The sequence below is a fragment of the Falco peregrinus genome, chromosome 1 (assembly GCF_023634155.1).
Source record: "Falco peregrinus isolate bFalPer1 chromosome 1, bFalPer1.pri, whole genome shotgun sequence".
NCBI classification, from domain to species: domain Eukaryota; kingdom Metazoa; phylum Chordata; class Aves; order Falconiformes; family Falconidae; genus Falco; species Falco peregrinus.
Window position 1 is genome coordinate 105,356,294 of NC_073721.1, and position 14,705 is coordinate 105,370,998.

At 40.2% G+C, this 14,705-nt stretch overlaps 1 protein-coding gene across 4 annotated transcripts in view; it reads right to left on the reverse strand.

The window, feature by feature from the left end:
• TOGARAM1 (TOG array regulator of axonemal microtubules 1) overlaps window positions 1-14,705 on the reverse strand; it is a 45,041-nt gene that overhangs the window by 23,566 nt on the left and 6,770 nt on the right. For all 4 annotated transcript variants that reach the window (XM_055804791.1, XM_055804774.1, XM_055804784.1 and 1 more), the window contains exons 2-6: window positions 8,538-8,694; window positions 7,116-7,250; window positions 4,772-5,065; window positions 2,528-2,793; window positions 357-592 (exon numbers count right to left, since the gene is read on the reverse strand). In XM_055804791.1, coding sequence (XP_055660766.1) covers window positions 357-592; window positions 2,528-2,793; window positions 4,772-5,065; window positions 7,116-7,250; window positions 8,538-8,694 — 1,088 coding nt within the window. The remainder of the gene's footprint in view (window positions 1-356; window positions 593-2,527; window positions 2,794-4,771; window positions 5,066-7,115; window positions 7,251-8,537; window positions 8,695-14,705) is intronic.

Below are 14,705 nucleotides of genomic sequence, written 5' to 3' on the forward strand. Positions count from 1 at the left end.
TCTTACTCATTTGTTTAGGCTATGGTTCACATAACTTCTATGGGAGGCTAAAGTCTTAATAAAATATTTACTACCACTGGCAGTATTTCATGGCACTGTGTTACTATGGCTGCACCAGGGAATTCTTTCAAATTAAAAGCAAGCACAATCTAGAATAATATAGTTAAGCAGCTGTTGTACAGGGCACTATATTTTTAGATAGGAAAATAATTCACATTTAAAAATCAAGCTATTAAGCAAAGCAATCCTATAGAAAAAATACAGTACAGATTTCATCCCCTTTGATATTTAACTAACAACAGCAGAGACTGTGTGTAAGAATTGCAGGGTGGAGTTAACACACAAGTTTCACTCACATTCTTCTTCTCTGGAGGACTATGGACTCAGGTGAAATGACAGACTCCTGGCTGTAAACTCCACTTTCGCTGCAGGAGCCCGCGCTGGGGGAAGAATCATGGGAGGGGGAGTCCGCAGAGAGATCAAGTTTAAGAGCAGAATCGGGACTTTCAAGTTCTGAAATGTTGCTGTTGCTGCTTAGCTTTGCCCTTTTCTTAGCTGCGCTGTTTCGTAGAGATCTAAGTGAATTCTGCATCTAAACAGGATTGAAAACAAAATGACAGGTTTTATTCACTGCACAGGTAAAAAGCTTTTTTAAGCAAAAGAAATTATGTTTCTGAGTGTTGAGTTCAATTCACAGGAGTTCAGTGCACATGTCCCTGTTGGGCAATGTGACTGACCACTTACGTAGGTTATGCAGTATGATAATGATGCTTTTCATTGTTTTACTTCACAAGAATAATTATCCTGCAAGTAAATGCAAATTCACAGCGATACTGTATCCTAGCTTCATTTTGCAAAAAGAATAGATTCCTACAAAAATACATGAGCTGCTCTTCTCTTTTTTATTAGATGAAAGGAAGCGTTTGATGGCTGCTAGTACACACATTGGGACCTTCAGGCTATTCACAACAGAACTGTGCCCAGCTGGTAAATTTGCAGAAGTGAATCCTGAAAACTGTGCCTAGCAAGCAGAGCGCCTACTCAAATAAGAAGGAAAATCTATAATGAATAAAGCTTCATGCTACTGCATATTCTCTCCTCTTTTTGCTAAATATATTTGGTGTAGAAAACATTCTTCCTCTGTCCATTTACCACTACCACCTCAAGTTACTTTCAGTAGTGACTAGAGGATGGAAGATAAAGACAGTGAGGCAAAGCCATTAAGCCCTACTGCAACTGCTCTCAGATCCACAGGGAACAAAGGAATTTGAGATTCAAGCAGTCGCCATGAACTGTGACAGAAATAAGGACATGTTGCGTGGGATCATGCGGAGAAGATGACACAAAATCCATAGCTATGCTTCCCACATAATCAACATTGCAATGGTTTCAATTTGTACTGATGGGGATACTGCCGACACAGTTCCACCTTCCCTGGAAATTATCCAGCAGCCTCGGCAGTATTTTTCTGTGCCTCAGACTGGTGCAGCTATTTGGTATTTCTCAAAAATCAGAGAGACTCGAGCAACAGATTGAGCAACAGATTCCTTTGGGATGCGCTGGGCACAGTGGCCAGGGTTGGCATACGTCTAGGCTCCTGTATGCAGGGGGGTCTCACGAGACAACCCATGCAACTGAGAAACAGCTATGCAGGATGTGCAGCTACACTGGCTGCAGTACTTCATGGAACAGCACACGGAGATGCTAGAATAAAGTCTGTTGAACAAGTCTCGTGTCACAGAAGGTAAATATTTTTAAAGGTATTAAATATTTCAAATATTTTCTAAGCCACAGGTGGAGTGGCACACACAAAGGCCAGAACACTGGCCATTGAATACACATAATTGGCTCAAATTATTACTAGTGGATTCCCACATCCAGGAGGGATGCCGACCTGCCAGGCCTTGTGTCAAATATGTCTGTGTCATACCAAACAGCTGCAGGTGACACCATACTAATCCAGCTTCACATCAGTCCTTCTCATTTGACTCCATGAAAAAATGACCGAATTCTGAGAGGGCTGTGACAAGTTGCGTGGATATCAGTGACAGCCCGCTTCAGCAAAGTCAGGAGGCTGAGGAAGCTCCCAGGCTGAGTCAAACAAACCCTTCATCAAGGAAGTTATTTGCTATTTTGAGCCCCCTATTATAACTAAAGGCAGGATTATTACTTAAATCTGACATGAAATTTAAAATGAAGTAAAGGTAATGAGAACAGAAGCTGTAGAAAGGCTTACAGTTCTGCCTTGGTACTACAACAACTGAAAATATTCAGACTTGAGCTCTGAGAAAAACAAGGGAAATTAAGCTATCTGGAACAAACATGGGAAGAGTGCTTCAGCATCACTTTTCATTGCTTTACTTAGCTTTTGTCAGATGCTCAATGGTTTCTCATCAAAACTTGCTGTAGATGACAGTGTCACAAAATTTAAGTCAGAAACGGTATTTTCTGGCTCTTGTTCAGAAAAAAAAAAAAAGCTTACAACAGATCAACTGTTAAAAGTGTGTTATGTCATATTTGAACGAACCTCTTCTTGGTCCACTTCCTCGCCATCAACATTTAGCTCTGAAAGATCAGTTGCAATCTTCCTATGCACTTCATTCAGCCATATGTCCTCACACTCTTCGTTCCTCCACTTCATCACGTTTAAGTCAATCTTGTCAGGCAGTGGGCTGGTGAGGCGGGGTATGGGGGGGACAGGTCTGGTCCCATTCAGGACCCAGCGGGAGGCTGGGTGTCTCACCAGGGTGGGTTTCAGCTGCAGAGGAGAATGTTTCTCCTGCATATTGTCCCCTGAACAAGATACAAGCAGATCTCAGCCCTTTGGAGGGATGACAGAACACTGCATGCACCAGAATAAACTTCATGTCTCATTTCTGTATCACACCAGAAAACTCCTTTTGCAATGACGTGAGTGTTAAACATAATTATGCATGCAATTTTATCTACTATTATAAATACATTTCAAGGACGTTTTGTTTGGCTGAGTATCAGCAAATGTAAATAAAACCAGTAAGAACATAAAACAGCTGTACTGAGTCAGATGAAAGGACTGTCCCCTAACAAGGTAAGAAACCAACACTTAAAGAGTATTCAGACTTTTAGGAAGTTCCTGGGTCAGAGGCTTGACATAAGCTGACGCACCGTCCTGGTACATACATCGGCTTGCTTTATCAATAAGCTCTTGCTTTTGGCATCTTCAGCAGCCTGCAGCAGTCAGCTCTACAATGAGCATTAAAAAAGCACTTCCTTTTTTATAAAACCTGATGTCACCAAACCCCTTTCTTAGCTCCTCCATGTATGTGTGTATACACGTATTCATGTGTACAAATATGCACACTCACAGATGAAAGTTTCTCACATGAACAAGAGTAGATAGTGAGTCCCTATCTAACTTATTTTTATACCATTCCTCATGTGAGAAGCTTTCAACGTTCCTTCTCCAACATCAATTTCCCAAATGCACCAAACTCCTGTTCCTGAATATTTATTTGCACACATTTTGCAATATTTAATTTTACAAAATCATTAGGAACATTACCAGACTTGCCTCTTTGCATAGTACTGTCTATTACCTCCTGACTCTACCTCTTTCACCCCCCTGCATTCCAAGCTCAGTTGCCAATCTCTTCTACTTAGTGTCTCCTCCTTTTAAAAAAATATAAACTAGTGTTTCATCCATGTGTGTGCCAACATATACTACCTTTAAAAAGTAATTAATTCCTTAATTAAGAAAAAAAGACTAGTTGCTCTAACAACAATAAAGTTACTCCAAAGAAACAGAAAAAAAATTAAATACATATGGACAATGTACAGAAAATCAAGAAGTGATGAACACACACCTAGAAGATAAAGTTACCTGCACTCCAGGGACAGGTGGCTTCCAAAGCATTAACTTAGAAATTTTCTACATATGCACAAGAATACCAGTCTCAATGAAGACAACGTTTAAAACAGTTTTCTTTACATCAGTGCAAAATCTTATGTGGGAACTGTTACTTTGCTTACAGAAGGTATGCCTCATGGGTGATTAGGAATCAATTTAGGCTAAACAGATTGCAAAGCTATTTTTAACCTAAAATAAGATTGTCTTTAGCAAGTATTTGAAAGCAAGATAAATTGTTTAAGCAACCGTAATTAAATAAACTTTAAACTATTTCAGGTTAACCAATGTGTACATGAGGTCTTCAAAGATGGGAAATCAGACGATAAACAGCAGTCTGTGCCATTAGCTGTCAGTGTGAATTGGGATGAAATCAGCACAGGTTCTGCTCATTAGAGATGTAGCTGTTTGTAACCAGGTTTTAAAGAGCTATTCTGAGCATGGGGAATTCAACACACACATTTCTAAATGAGAATAGAGGCAAAAAGGCAAAATACAATGAGTAGTATATTTTTTGCACATGTATTAATTAAAAGTATTAAAAGTAACAGGTATTTCTGTATTGCCTTTCTCTAAAAATGCTAGATTTTGGAGTTTGTTTTTATTTTATTTTAGTTTGAAGAAAAACTTTTCCCCGATACATTACTGAGAAGAAAAGCAGAGCTGTAGCTTATCACGCTTTATGACAAAATACAAAGATTTCACTTTTTAAGAGAAGCATCCAGTGACGTGATTAGCCTAGTGAAGCTATAAACCACATTTCTAACCAAAACTGGGGCACTGCATAATTCCGCATTTACCTGCCACTGTAGGTTTTCTGACCGCTGCTTGAAGTCACTCAAAATGCAAACCTGAAATCAGTTTTCATCATATTGACAGCATTCCTACCTGTATTGTCTCCTGACTTTTGTCTGAGACGCTGCTTCTGTGAACTAGGCTTAGGCAGTCCTTCAAAGCTTTTAAGAGGCCAGGAGTTTGAGAAGCTCATGCCATTATCTTGTGACTTCTTTGGAGAGTCAGCCAGAGAGGTGTGCTTTGGGCTGTTCCTGGGTGATGACAGAGGGTAAGACGGCAGAATGAAGGAGCCCTGGCTCACATTAGAACCTTGGAAGGACATCGTATGCTCTGCTTGATTGCAAAAACTTCTCTGGGTCTTGCTGGAAAGATTTAGGCTGCCACAACCTGAGCAAAGAAAAAGAGAACAGTATTTGTGGTAATTAGCCTCTGACAGCTCTTATAATAATAATTTACAAGGAAACAATATACCATTTAGACAGTCAAAAGCTGAAGATCAGCATTTTACCAAAGCAAACAGGCCAATCAGTTAACTTCATTTTATAAATTGCATTGTTCCTCGAAACAGCAATTTCCTTTTTCTGCATTTGATCCAATGAGTTTAAGCCTAAGCTATTTTGCAGTTATGTTTTGAAGAACTATATTTAAGAAAATGAATGATGCAAGTAGATTGAAAATTGTTCTGTTGCTTGCTCTCTGTATTCCAAGCCTGCATAGCATAAAATTTGCAGCCACTCTCAAAACTCAGTGATACAAAAGTACACATAAAGCACAAATGTTATTATTTCTATTCCTTAAAAAAAAAAATAATCCAAAAATTATTTTCCCAGAAACCAGTAGGTCAAAAATAGAAAGATTAGATTTGGAACTAGACTGTTTTAATTATTCACCATGGAAAATGTTCCCCCACATGCACTCAAGCTTTTAACCGTGCAAGTGAAAAAAAGGACAAGTATTAACACAGTTCCTGACAGCCTCTGGAAGGATCATGGTACATTCAGCCACCTCAGCAATCTTGTTGAGAGAACAGCTCCACAAGTAATTCCACTGGCATAACTGGGAGAATGGGAAAGCAGAGCCAGGGAGCAAGAACAGGTGACAATGTGAGTCAGGCTCAGAGATTATTATTCTATTAATCATCTGTGTCACTCCAAAGAGAACCATTCAATTGTGCCTTTAGTTATAGTTTAAAAAATCCCTTTACAAATCAGGTTGCTCCAAGGTCTCTTATCTACTGCTCCTGCTGCTTTCCAAGGCTGCAGCATCCTGCCGCTCCCCAGATACCCTGGGGCAGCAAAACCAAGAGAACCAAGTCAGGTTTGGGTTGTGTTACTGGAGAGAGGCTCAAGGAACAGTAATATCTGGCACAAAAACTGTTTGCAGAGAAATAAATTGGCAAGTGTGGGCAAAGTACCTGATGCCCTTCTGAAGGCCAAGGCTAAGAGAAAAGAACATTGATTTGTAGAGAGGCAAAAAAAAAAAAAAAAAAAGAGGAAATTTCTTCTTTCTTTCCGTAGGCATGAGAAAACCACAGGATCTAAGAGCCCCTAAGTGTCTAGAAGTAGACAAAGTTCCTATATAATTTCCAAGAAGGCTGTCAGCTCTATCCTTTGTCCAACACATCTGGACCACTCAAAGCAGCTCTGTCCACAGATTCGTATTGTTACCATCTATTAATCCAGACAGTGAGTTTATTCCTTCACTAAGTGTTTATCTGGCATTTACTATTATTATTATTACTGATGAACAGAAAAGTTTCTATTTGTTACAGGTCCTGATTTATCTCAGCCTCCAGCTCTAAGGGTAAGGTGCACTCCATCAAATCCCTAGCCTCACTTTTGAAGCTAGCAGCAAAAGCCACCTGACATGGCAGCGCCCCGGCTATCTGTCTACTAAAAGCTGTAGACAAACCACCACAAATTAAAGCACTGATGTAAGAATTAGGAGTTTTACTTGTACCAACACAGTGTCTCTGCAGCACACCGAGGACATTTCCATCTGGCTGTTGTGCTCAGCAGAAAGGAGCAGCCTGTACCTCCTCCTGCACTCACTCCTGCCGAGACACCTTGACCGCCCTCCACACCTTAGAGGGGACCAAGAGGGGTATGTTAACCTCTGAACAGACCCAGCCCTTGCTGTTAAGCAGGCTGATCTGACCTATAATATTAACAGAAATCTTAAAAATCGGTTTTTCAAGAAAAATTCAGATTCTGTTCCAGCACCACTTTTTGTATAGCACACTGATGCCATCAGATACCAAAGGTGTGGGTTGCAAATTAGCAACCACAAATGAAAAGCACTACACAGGAGGGAGGCACAAATACATCTGAACAGGGACTGAACAACATATTAGTAATAGTTGCTATTTCTTAAGGCAGCATATAGACATTTCCGAAGCAATGTGCACTGACTTACAATACAGTTAGAATCCATATACCTTTGTCTTGCTGACAGTTATTTAATCCTAAAAATTGTAAATCAGAGTCCACACTACCACTCTTCCCACATGTCTGCGTATATCCAAGCATTCCACACTTCCGTGAAATTTGTGGCTGATGAGAGCCCATAACACCTTTCAAAAGAAAAAAACAAGTAATTAGATAAACTTACCATATGGTATTAAAAATATATGTAATAATATTTAATATTGAATTAAGACTCTCTGTCTAACTTCCAGTGTAAAATATAACTACCATCAAAGTATTTAATTTTAGTTTCTAAGTAACCTTATAATACCGTTCATACGCACAAAAAGGACAAATGGCTGGCTGTTCTTCCAGGGCACTTTTGCAATGAGTTTCTTTAGAGTGATGTCACTCACTCATAGCATAACAGTGAGTAAACTTGGCATGCCACACATGCCAGTGCTCCTCGGGAAAAGCAGAGAATAGAACCTTCCGCCAAGTGAAGAGAAGAAATCAGGCCTTGTCTTGCCCAGCCTTTTCACACGCCTTTTGCTATTAAAATACAAATCACTGAGTTTATGTTGCTAGTGTAAATTAAGTGGAGGACCATGCCTATAATCTTCTACAGACCTGGTTTTCAACAAAGTGACACTTTTCATCCTTTAAAACAAACTTTAGAGCTCACTCTCCAGACAGCTTTCTACCCTAGGTGTTTATACACCGCAAAAAGAGAAAAATATGCCAATGTACAATATGTATGTGCTGATCTGCTCTTCTGAACAGCCCACCATACATAAATACAATCTTCCCGACATGTTGCTCGGTTTATGGTTTGATACTTCATACCCTGCCACCACACCTTTTACAATAACAACTGCTATTTTAGCAAACAACGTACTCCTCCTCAAAAGTCAGTAAAATTCTGTGTCTCCTTTTAAGTTGCTACATTACCTGCAATTCACATTACAGTGTGAAAGAACTTTGGCTGAATTACTCTATTGCTGATCTACATGGTACTTTTCCCTAATTCTGCAGAAGCAGCAGAAAGCTCTGTATCTCAGGGATATCCCGAGCCCTTTTCTTCAATACATCTGTTCACGTAACCACACTGTATCTTTTGGGTCTTGCTGTCTGCAAAAAAGGCTGATCTATAAACTCTCTTGTGGCTATCTAAACTAGTGAAAATCTGTGTGTGTACAGCAGGAGTGGAAAACAGCAGTTCTGAGATGGTGTACGCTTCACCAGGGGCAGGGATGGGACTGCTGCCGCTTGCTTCAGCTGGAGGCGTAGCCCTTTGCCTAGTACTCAATTCCTTGCAGTAAATGAAAATAAATAACAAAACAAATAATCAACAGACGATAAAACATGCTCATGAAGCTACAAATTCATTCTCAGGTTCTTCTAAATCTATTTTGTAAATGGGAGATCAAACACATTTTTGTGTCAATACTTACCAGCACAAACAGAAGAATGCTCAGAGTTAAAATCTATACTATTCTGAAATAAATTCCTTGAAGCTCTTTTTCTACTAAAAAATAACTCATCACTGACTGGTTCTCCTTGAGAGGGCCTTAACTTTGGAGAATGAAGAAAATCATTAGATGTAGAGAACTGTAGGAGAAAGGAAAATAAAGAAACAATCATGTGTGTGAAATGAATGCACAACCCTTTTCTGTAAGAACAGCAGAATTACCCACTTAAATGTCATCTAGACCTCATCAGCATGCAGACCTGTCTCTCTTTATAACAAAGCTACACAAAACACTGTCAATATGTTTAAGAAGACAGAATTGACAGAAAATTTTTCTTCCCTATCACTCAGACAACGGAAAGGAAGAGCGTGTGTACATTGAGCCGTATCCACAGAAGTAAATGGGTTTCATCATGCATGTATCCACAGATAAAGCTTAATGAACAAAGAGAGCAAAAAGCAGAAAAGTTTTTTTTTAAAAAAAAAAAAAAGTAGACCCCAAGAATGGTGACAGCAGACCAGAGTAGAAGCTCCCAGTGCCGGCTGTCCCCAGCCTCCCCCGTGTATTTATTACCGTGCACTGCAGTGGTGTGGGGCGTGAACTGCAAAAGGCACCAAAATTAGCACCCATGGACAGAAGCCATCCAGCCATGTATTCCACAGTGCCCTGGGGTGACTTGCTGCTGTGCCACCAGGGTGCCAAGAAGGGGTGAGCTGTCCCCAGTGCCCCTGGCACTGACACAGGGCTGGGACATGGCTCAGTCTGTCTTCAGCCTCACCCTCCAGCAGCCACCTGCCTAAAACCAAAGCACCACCCAATTTTCTAAAAAGAACTAATCCTATTTCCCAACACTAAACAGTCTCACCTAAGCCTTCATTAAGAGATGGGTAAGACAAGATATGAAGCTTTTCACCATCGTGAAACCAAGTGTGATGTTTGTTGCAGCACGGCCAGGTCAGTGGCTTAAAAAATCAGATCCTTCACATGAAAAGACACTGTGTGAGAACGTTTTTAAATCCTTGAAATTTAGCACTGAGCACCACGGGTCATCAATACAAAATGCCACGACTTCCTTTGTTAGTAAAGGCAGCTGATTTTTAAATGCAAAACACTTTCACTAAAGTTTTCTTTAAGCGTTAGAAAGCATTTTAGTTGGTTTACAGGTTGACACTACTCACACTGAAGGGGAAAAAAAAACAACAAAAAAATGGTAGAGAATTGCCCTAGTCATTAATTTTAAAAATTAAATGTTAACATTTTAAATTATGTATATTAGCTATGTAAGTGTTTAAACAGACAGCCGCTACTTGAAGTGTGAAAACAGCACGCTTCAGATTTAGTTTAAAAGCTGCATCTGGCAGTATCAGCACCTTGTAATGAGAACTGGTTATAGGTAAAGGAAACATCTGAATCATATAATTACTTAGCCAAGAAAAGATCATGCTTTATAGAAAGGTTTCTTGCTTTCCGATTTAATTAGTAAAATCGGTAACTTAATCGCTTCCTGGCTATATTAACTCTGTTCTGCCCTTTCACAGTCAAGGCTCCACACAGAGGTCAAAAGAGAAGTCTGAACAGAAATGGAAATATTTATTCAGTATTGGAAAGAACAGCATCATGTTAAGTCTAGCACCCGCCTTTACTCAATATACTGGTTGTGTGAATGGAGAATTTGTCATCTAACACATACACAGTACATTCATTTACAAAAATACATAATTTTTAATTTCACTGAAGATCTTAGTTGACCGTAAAGATGGATTCTCAGACTGGGAACTTCACATAAACTCTTGCAATACGGACCTGCAGTTCTCCATCAGTCCGTAACTCAGTCATCTCCTCAGTGCACAGCGTCCCACACAATGCAGCTTGTGTTGGACAGGGAGAACGCCGTCAGCGCCCAGCTCCGCAGGACACGGCATGCCGCACTGCGCCTGCAAACGGCCACTCTGCTACATCCTCCATGCGCCGGGAGAAATCGCACAGTGATTCAACAGATTACAATGCCTTGAAAGTTAAATGACTAGGTCAAATAAACAGCAGCTAAATGCTCTGATTTAGTATATTGATGGAGGTTAATTTAATACCATAAAAAAATTTTTCACAAAAGCATCACAAAATAAAGCACAGACAACTTGAAGCGGCACAGTCATGACATGAGTAGCATGACTACAAGCGCATACACTAATTGTTTTTAAAATGTTATAAAATTTACTGTGTCACATAGTATCCTAAAAATGGAATTGTTCCTTGTTACAGCATATATACTTAAGAGTTTCAACAAAACCTTCAGGACCCTCCCAAGTAAAGGTGATTCACAACACATTAGCAAGATACACACGCAAGGCAAGAGAAGTTAAATCTCCATACCCAACCAACAAGACTCCTCTTGAAAAAATAAATGCCACAATTCAAACTTTTAAATAACGTATTTCTAGTTTTCCTCCTCCTCCTTTTCATTGAAAAACGAAAACAATAACTCACACAGGGTACCTGTTAGCAGTACATAAATAAGTGAAGCAGCAATTTGCCTGTATTTCCATTCAGTGCTTTAAAAACCCAGCTGGTTCCCAAAGGAACCGCGGTTCTTCCCTGCATTGAGTGCCAAGGTACACAGCTACGTGGACACAGGCTCTCAGATGAGACAGCTTCCCTGTTCCCAGAGACATCTTTGGTTAATAAAAATGGCAATTTGTTTTTTATTTACTTACAAAATGGCACGTTCCAATTTACTGTTACGTACTGCACTTCACGGGCTCAAAGTTCAGCAGATATGACTGAAGTCATCCGCATAGCAAAGTCTTCAGCCTGAGGTATTTTAAGCAAACACACTGAAATGCTCATAAGCTTAAAAATTTACATAAAACCTTCCTTCCTGAAAGCTGGTGCTAATGTAGGACCAGACTTTTTAATTGGCTTTCAGGGATTTGACTCTCACTTAAAATATTTGCACACAACTGCTTAAAGCATATGACAGCGAGGGAAAACTTCAGGAACCTTGATACAAAACGGATCTGTCTAAATCTTATTTGTGATGGAAGAACAGAGGAATCCAGCAGGTACAAAATTACTAGTAAGGCCAGAGCAGGAAATAGGAAGCTTTGCAAAGAAAAAAACCGCAAATTCCGATTGCTGGGTATACAGTAAGAACAATGATTTAAATCACAGCAGTTGCACCGATAACCCTCAGTGCTATGCTGGCTTTTTATCACCCAGGTACCCTGAGGGACACCAGTTTTACTCTACAAATGAGAAAAAAGAAGAGCAGCCAAATGGGTGAAATGGTTTGTTCTCCAAGTTATTACAATTTGGGACAAAAGAAGAGAGGAGAGCTCGGCATTCTTGCTTCTGTGATCAACCGGTCAGAAAACATCACTTTCAATCTATGTATCTTTCGGTCCATAAATAAATGTTACTTGCACAAATTACTTACACCCCATCTTTTCACACAGACAAAACGATATATGCAGAAGGAGCAAAATGCACAAAACTAACATGATTGTACAGCTTTGTTCAGTTGTTCCAACCCCCGCTACAGGAATAAAAACTGTCTGCTTTATTGTATGCAAATTATAATTACAGTGATTATAAATTTCCTAAACATAAGCATGCAGGGTGGTGGCAAATAAATGCAAACCTACAGCTGCCAGACTTTTCATTGACGTAGACCCTGTCAAAGGGATTTCTCAAAAGGTTTCAGGTTCATTTACATTCCACTAGTACCACCAATGTCAGAAAATTTTTTCATCCATCCACCAAATGAAATATTAACTTGGTCACCAAAGCACAGCGCTTGTGAGTGACCCATCACTGACAAATGCTCTGTTCTTACATTCCCTTCCCAGCTGAGCAGTGGCATTGGATGAAACAAAAAGGTTCTCCTAACCAAATAACACCCAGCAGCCATCAGTAACATGTGACCAGGGAACAGATCGACAACAGCACAAGTATACAATGGTATCTCCTCAAATATTCTCCCAGCCTCCAAAAAAACCCACAACTCTCGTCCCAGAGATGGACACTCAACTCACAACGAAAGGATAACTTCATCACACAGGCCTCTGTGTCCCTTTACTCCTCCTTATCACTGTGGAAAACAAAGAGTATTTGTTTCATAAAACTAATTTCACAGATCATTTGAACACTCACTAAGGTCTTCATAAAGTCCACCTATTGAGTTACCTGGTTATCAGATCAGTGTGTAAATGGCAAAGAATTCCACACATATTGCCAAACAGGGCAGCTATGGTAAATTGCAGAGAGTTCAGGTATACTTTGTAACATGGTTTAAAACATCAGTAAAATGTTGAAATGCTTTTGCTTCCCCAGCAAAGGGCACTGCTTTCTACAGCAGGTAAAGGGACCCACAGAGTGTGTTCCACAAGGAGAGATGTTTTCACAGTATCGGGGTAAGATAACTCTAATCCTGCAATAATTACTAGGCATGCTATGTTCTACACGGAGCACATAATACATATGTTTTCAAAATACATAGAGTTTTCAAGGTAAACACAGGAAGGCTTAGCTACCAAAAGATCAGCGAGGAACACCCAGCACACTATTAGCCAATTTTGTGGCAACCAGTTTGTTTTTCGTGTTTCAGCAGGGCAGTGGAGCTAGTAAGGTCTACACAAGTAGCAACGTTTAGTTCTTTAAATTGTACACCAAACTCCAGAGCGGTTTTGTTCTGATAGCTTGCTTAAACTGGAAATATACAAGATGAGAGTTAAAAAGGGAATGGGGGATTGCTAGTACACTGTCCTTAAACTCATTTCTGTGACCCCTCACAAACAGCACAAGCTGCCAAACCACTGGAGAATGCAACGTGTTTGGTCACTGCAAGCTAATTTCAATTACTTAATGTCAGCACCCAAAAGATCAGTAGATCATGTCAAGTCCTAAAGCAAACAACAGAAACATTTTTTTTTTTTAATAGGATCTGGTCTGGATCAGATGGGAATTTTTTATACTTTCAAAAGCTAAACCTAAGGAATGGGAGCAGACATAGCACATCAGTGTCTCCAGAAAGAGAACGCTCACTTCAGCAACTTCAGGCAACTTTATCCATTGGATTTACAGGTAACAGATGGAACATCAGGAGCCTGGCTCTACCAGCTTGAGACTGGAAATGAACAGGACCTTACCAAAGTACAAAGGAAAAAAATCATGGGGTTATACACTTTATTACCAGCCTGTGCTGCCAAGTGTTTCCCATCTCTAGCAAACAAAGTGTTCCTCTGGTGCTGTTCTAAGGCTCCTGTATTTGCTTTAGAATATGCTGCAGGTACTTAAAAAAACCAAACAAACCCAGAACAGTTACCAGTTTATTAATTTAGCTAGAAACCAGAGAAGCTTCAGCCTACCGAGGCAAGCTCAGTGGTGACAGTAACTACCTGTCCCATGTAAGGAGGCAGAGGTCAGGCTACTCAAACCTGGCTTTAGAAGAGGACAGAGTCAAAGGCAGAGTCTGTCCTCAAGCTTTGACAGATGTGTGCAGCTGCCAAGAACCAGAAGCGCAGAAGCACAGATCATGATGCTCTATTTGATAAACTGAGGTTTGGCTTACAGAAAGAAAGAAAAATGGAAACCTGAGGTACTGTAAACAGCTTTTAAGCCATAAGCCTTCAATTTCAATATATAAAGCACTGAAGCGTGAAATCACGCACTTTAACAAAAGATACTAGTTGGCAGAAATAAGACCCACAGATTAAATAAAGACTGGTATAAATGTTTTATTTAACAACCTTTTTAAGAGATGCATACTATACACCCCATGAGTACCACATTTTGTGAGCACACCTCCAGACCAAACACTGCTGAGCTATGTCACTGGTGCCATTCCAGCAGAACTCCGTGCCTCTGTGACTTATTCCCAGTCAGCCACAGCATCAGGGCAAGGCAACTCCTTGGGTGACCACACAGTCCTGCTGCACTCACCACTTCTCTCCAGGCCTTTGATTGCACTCTCTGGCTCTGAAAGAGACAGCTGGAGGCACTGGTTTCCTGAGAAGAACCTTGCAGTGTTTACCTATCCATCCTGTTTTCTTCTGCTGTTACAACTAGGGAGGAGACTCCTTTCCGAGTGCAGAACAAAAGCATCCTTTGGAAGCTGGGGTGGTGGCAGTTCAAGCATCTCTTGACTCTAGAGCT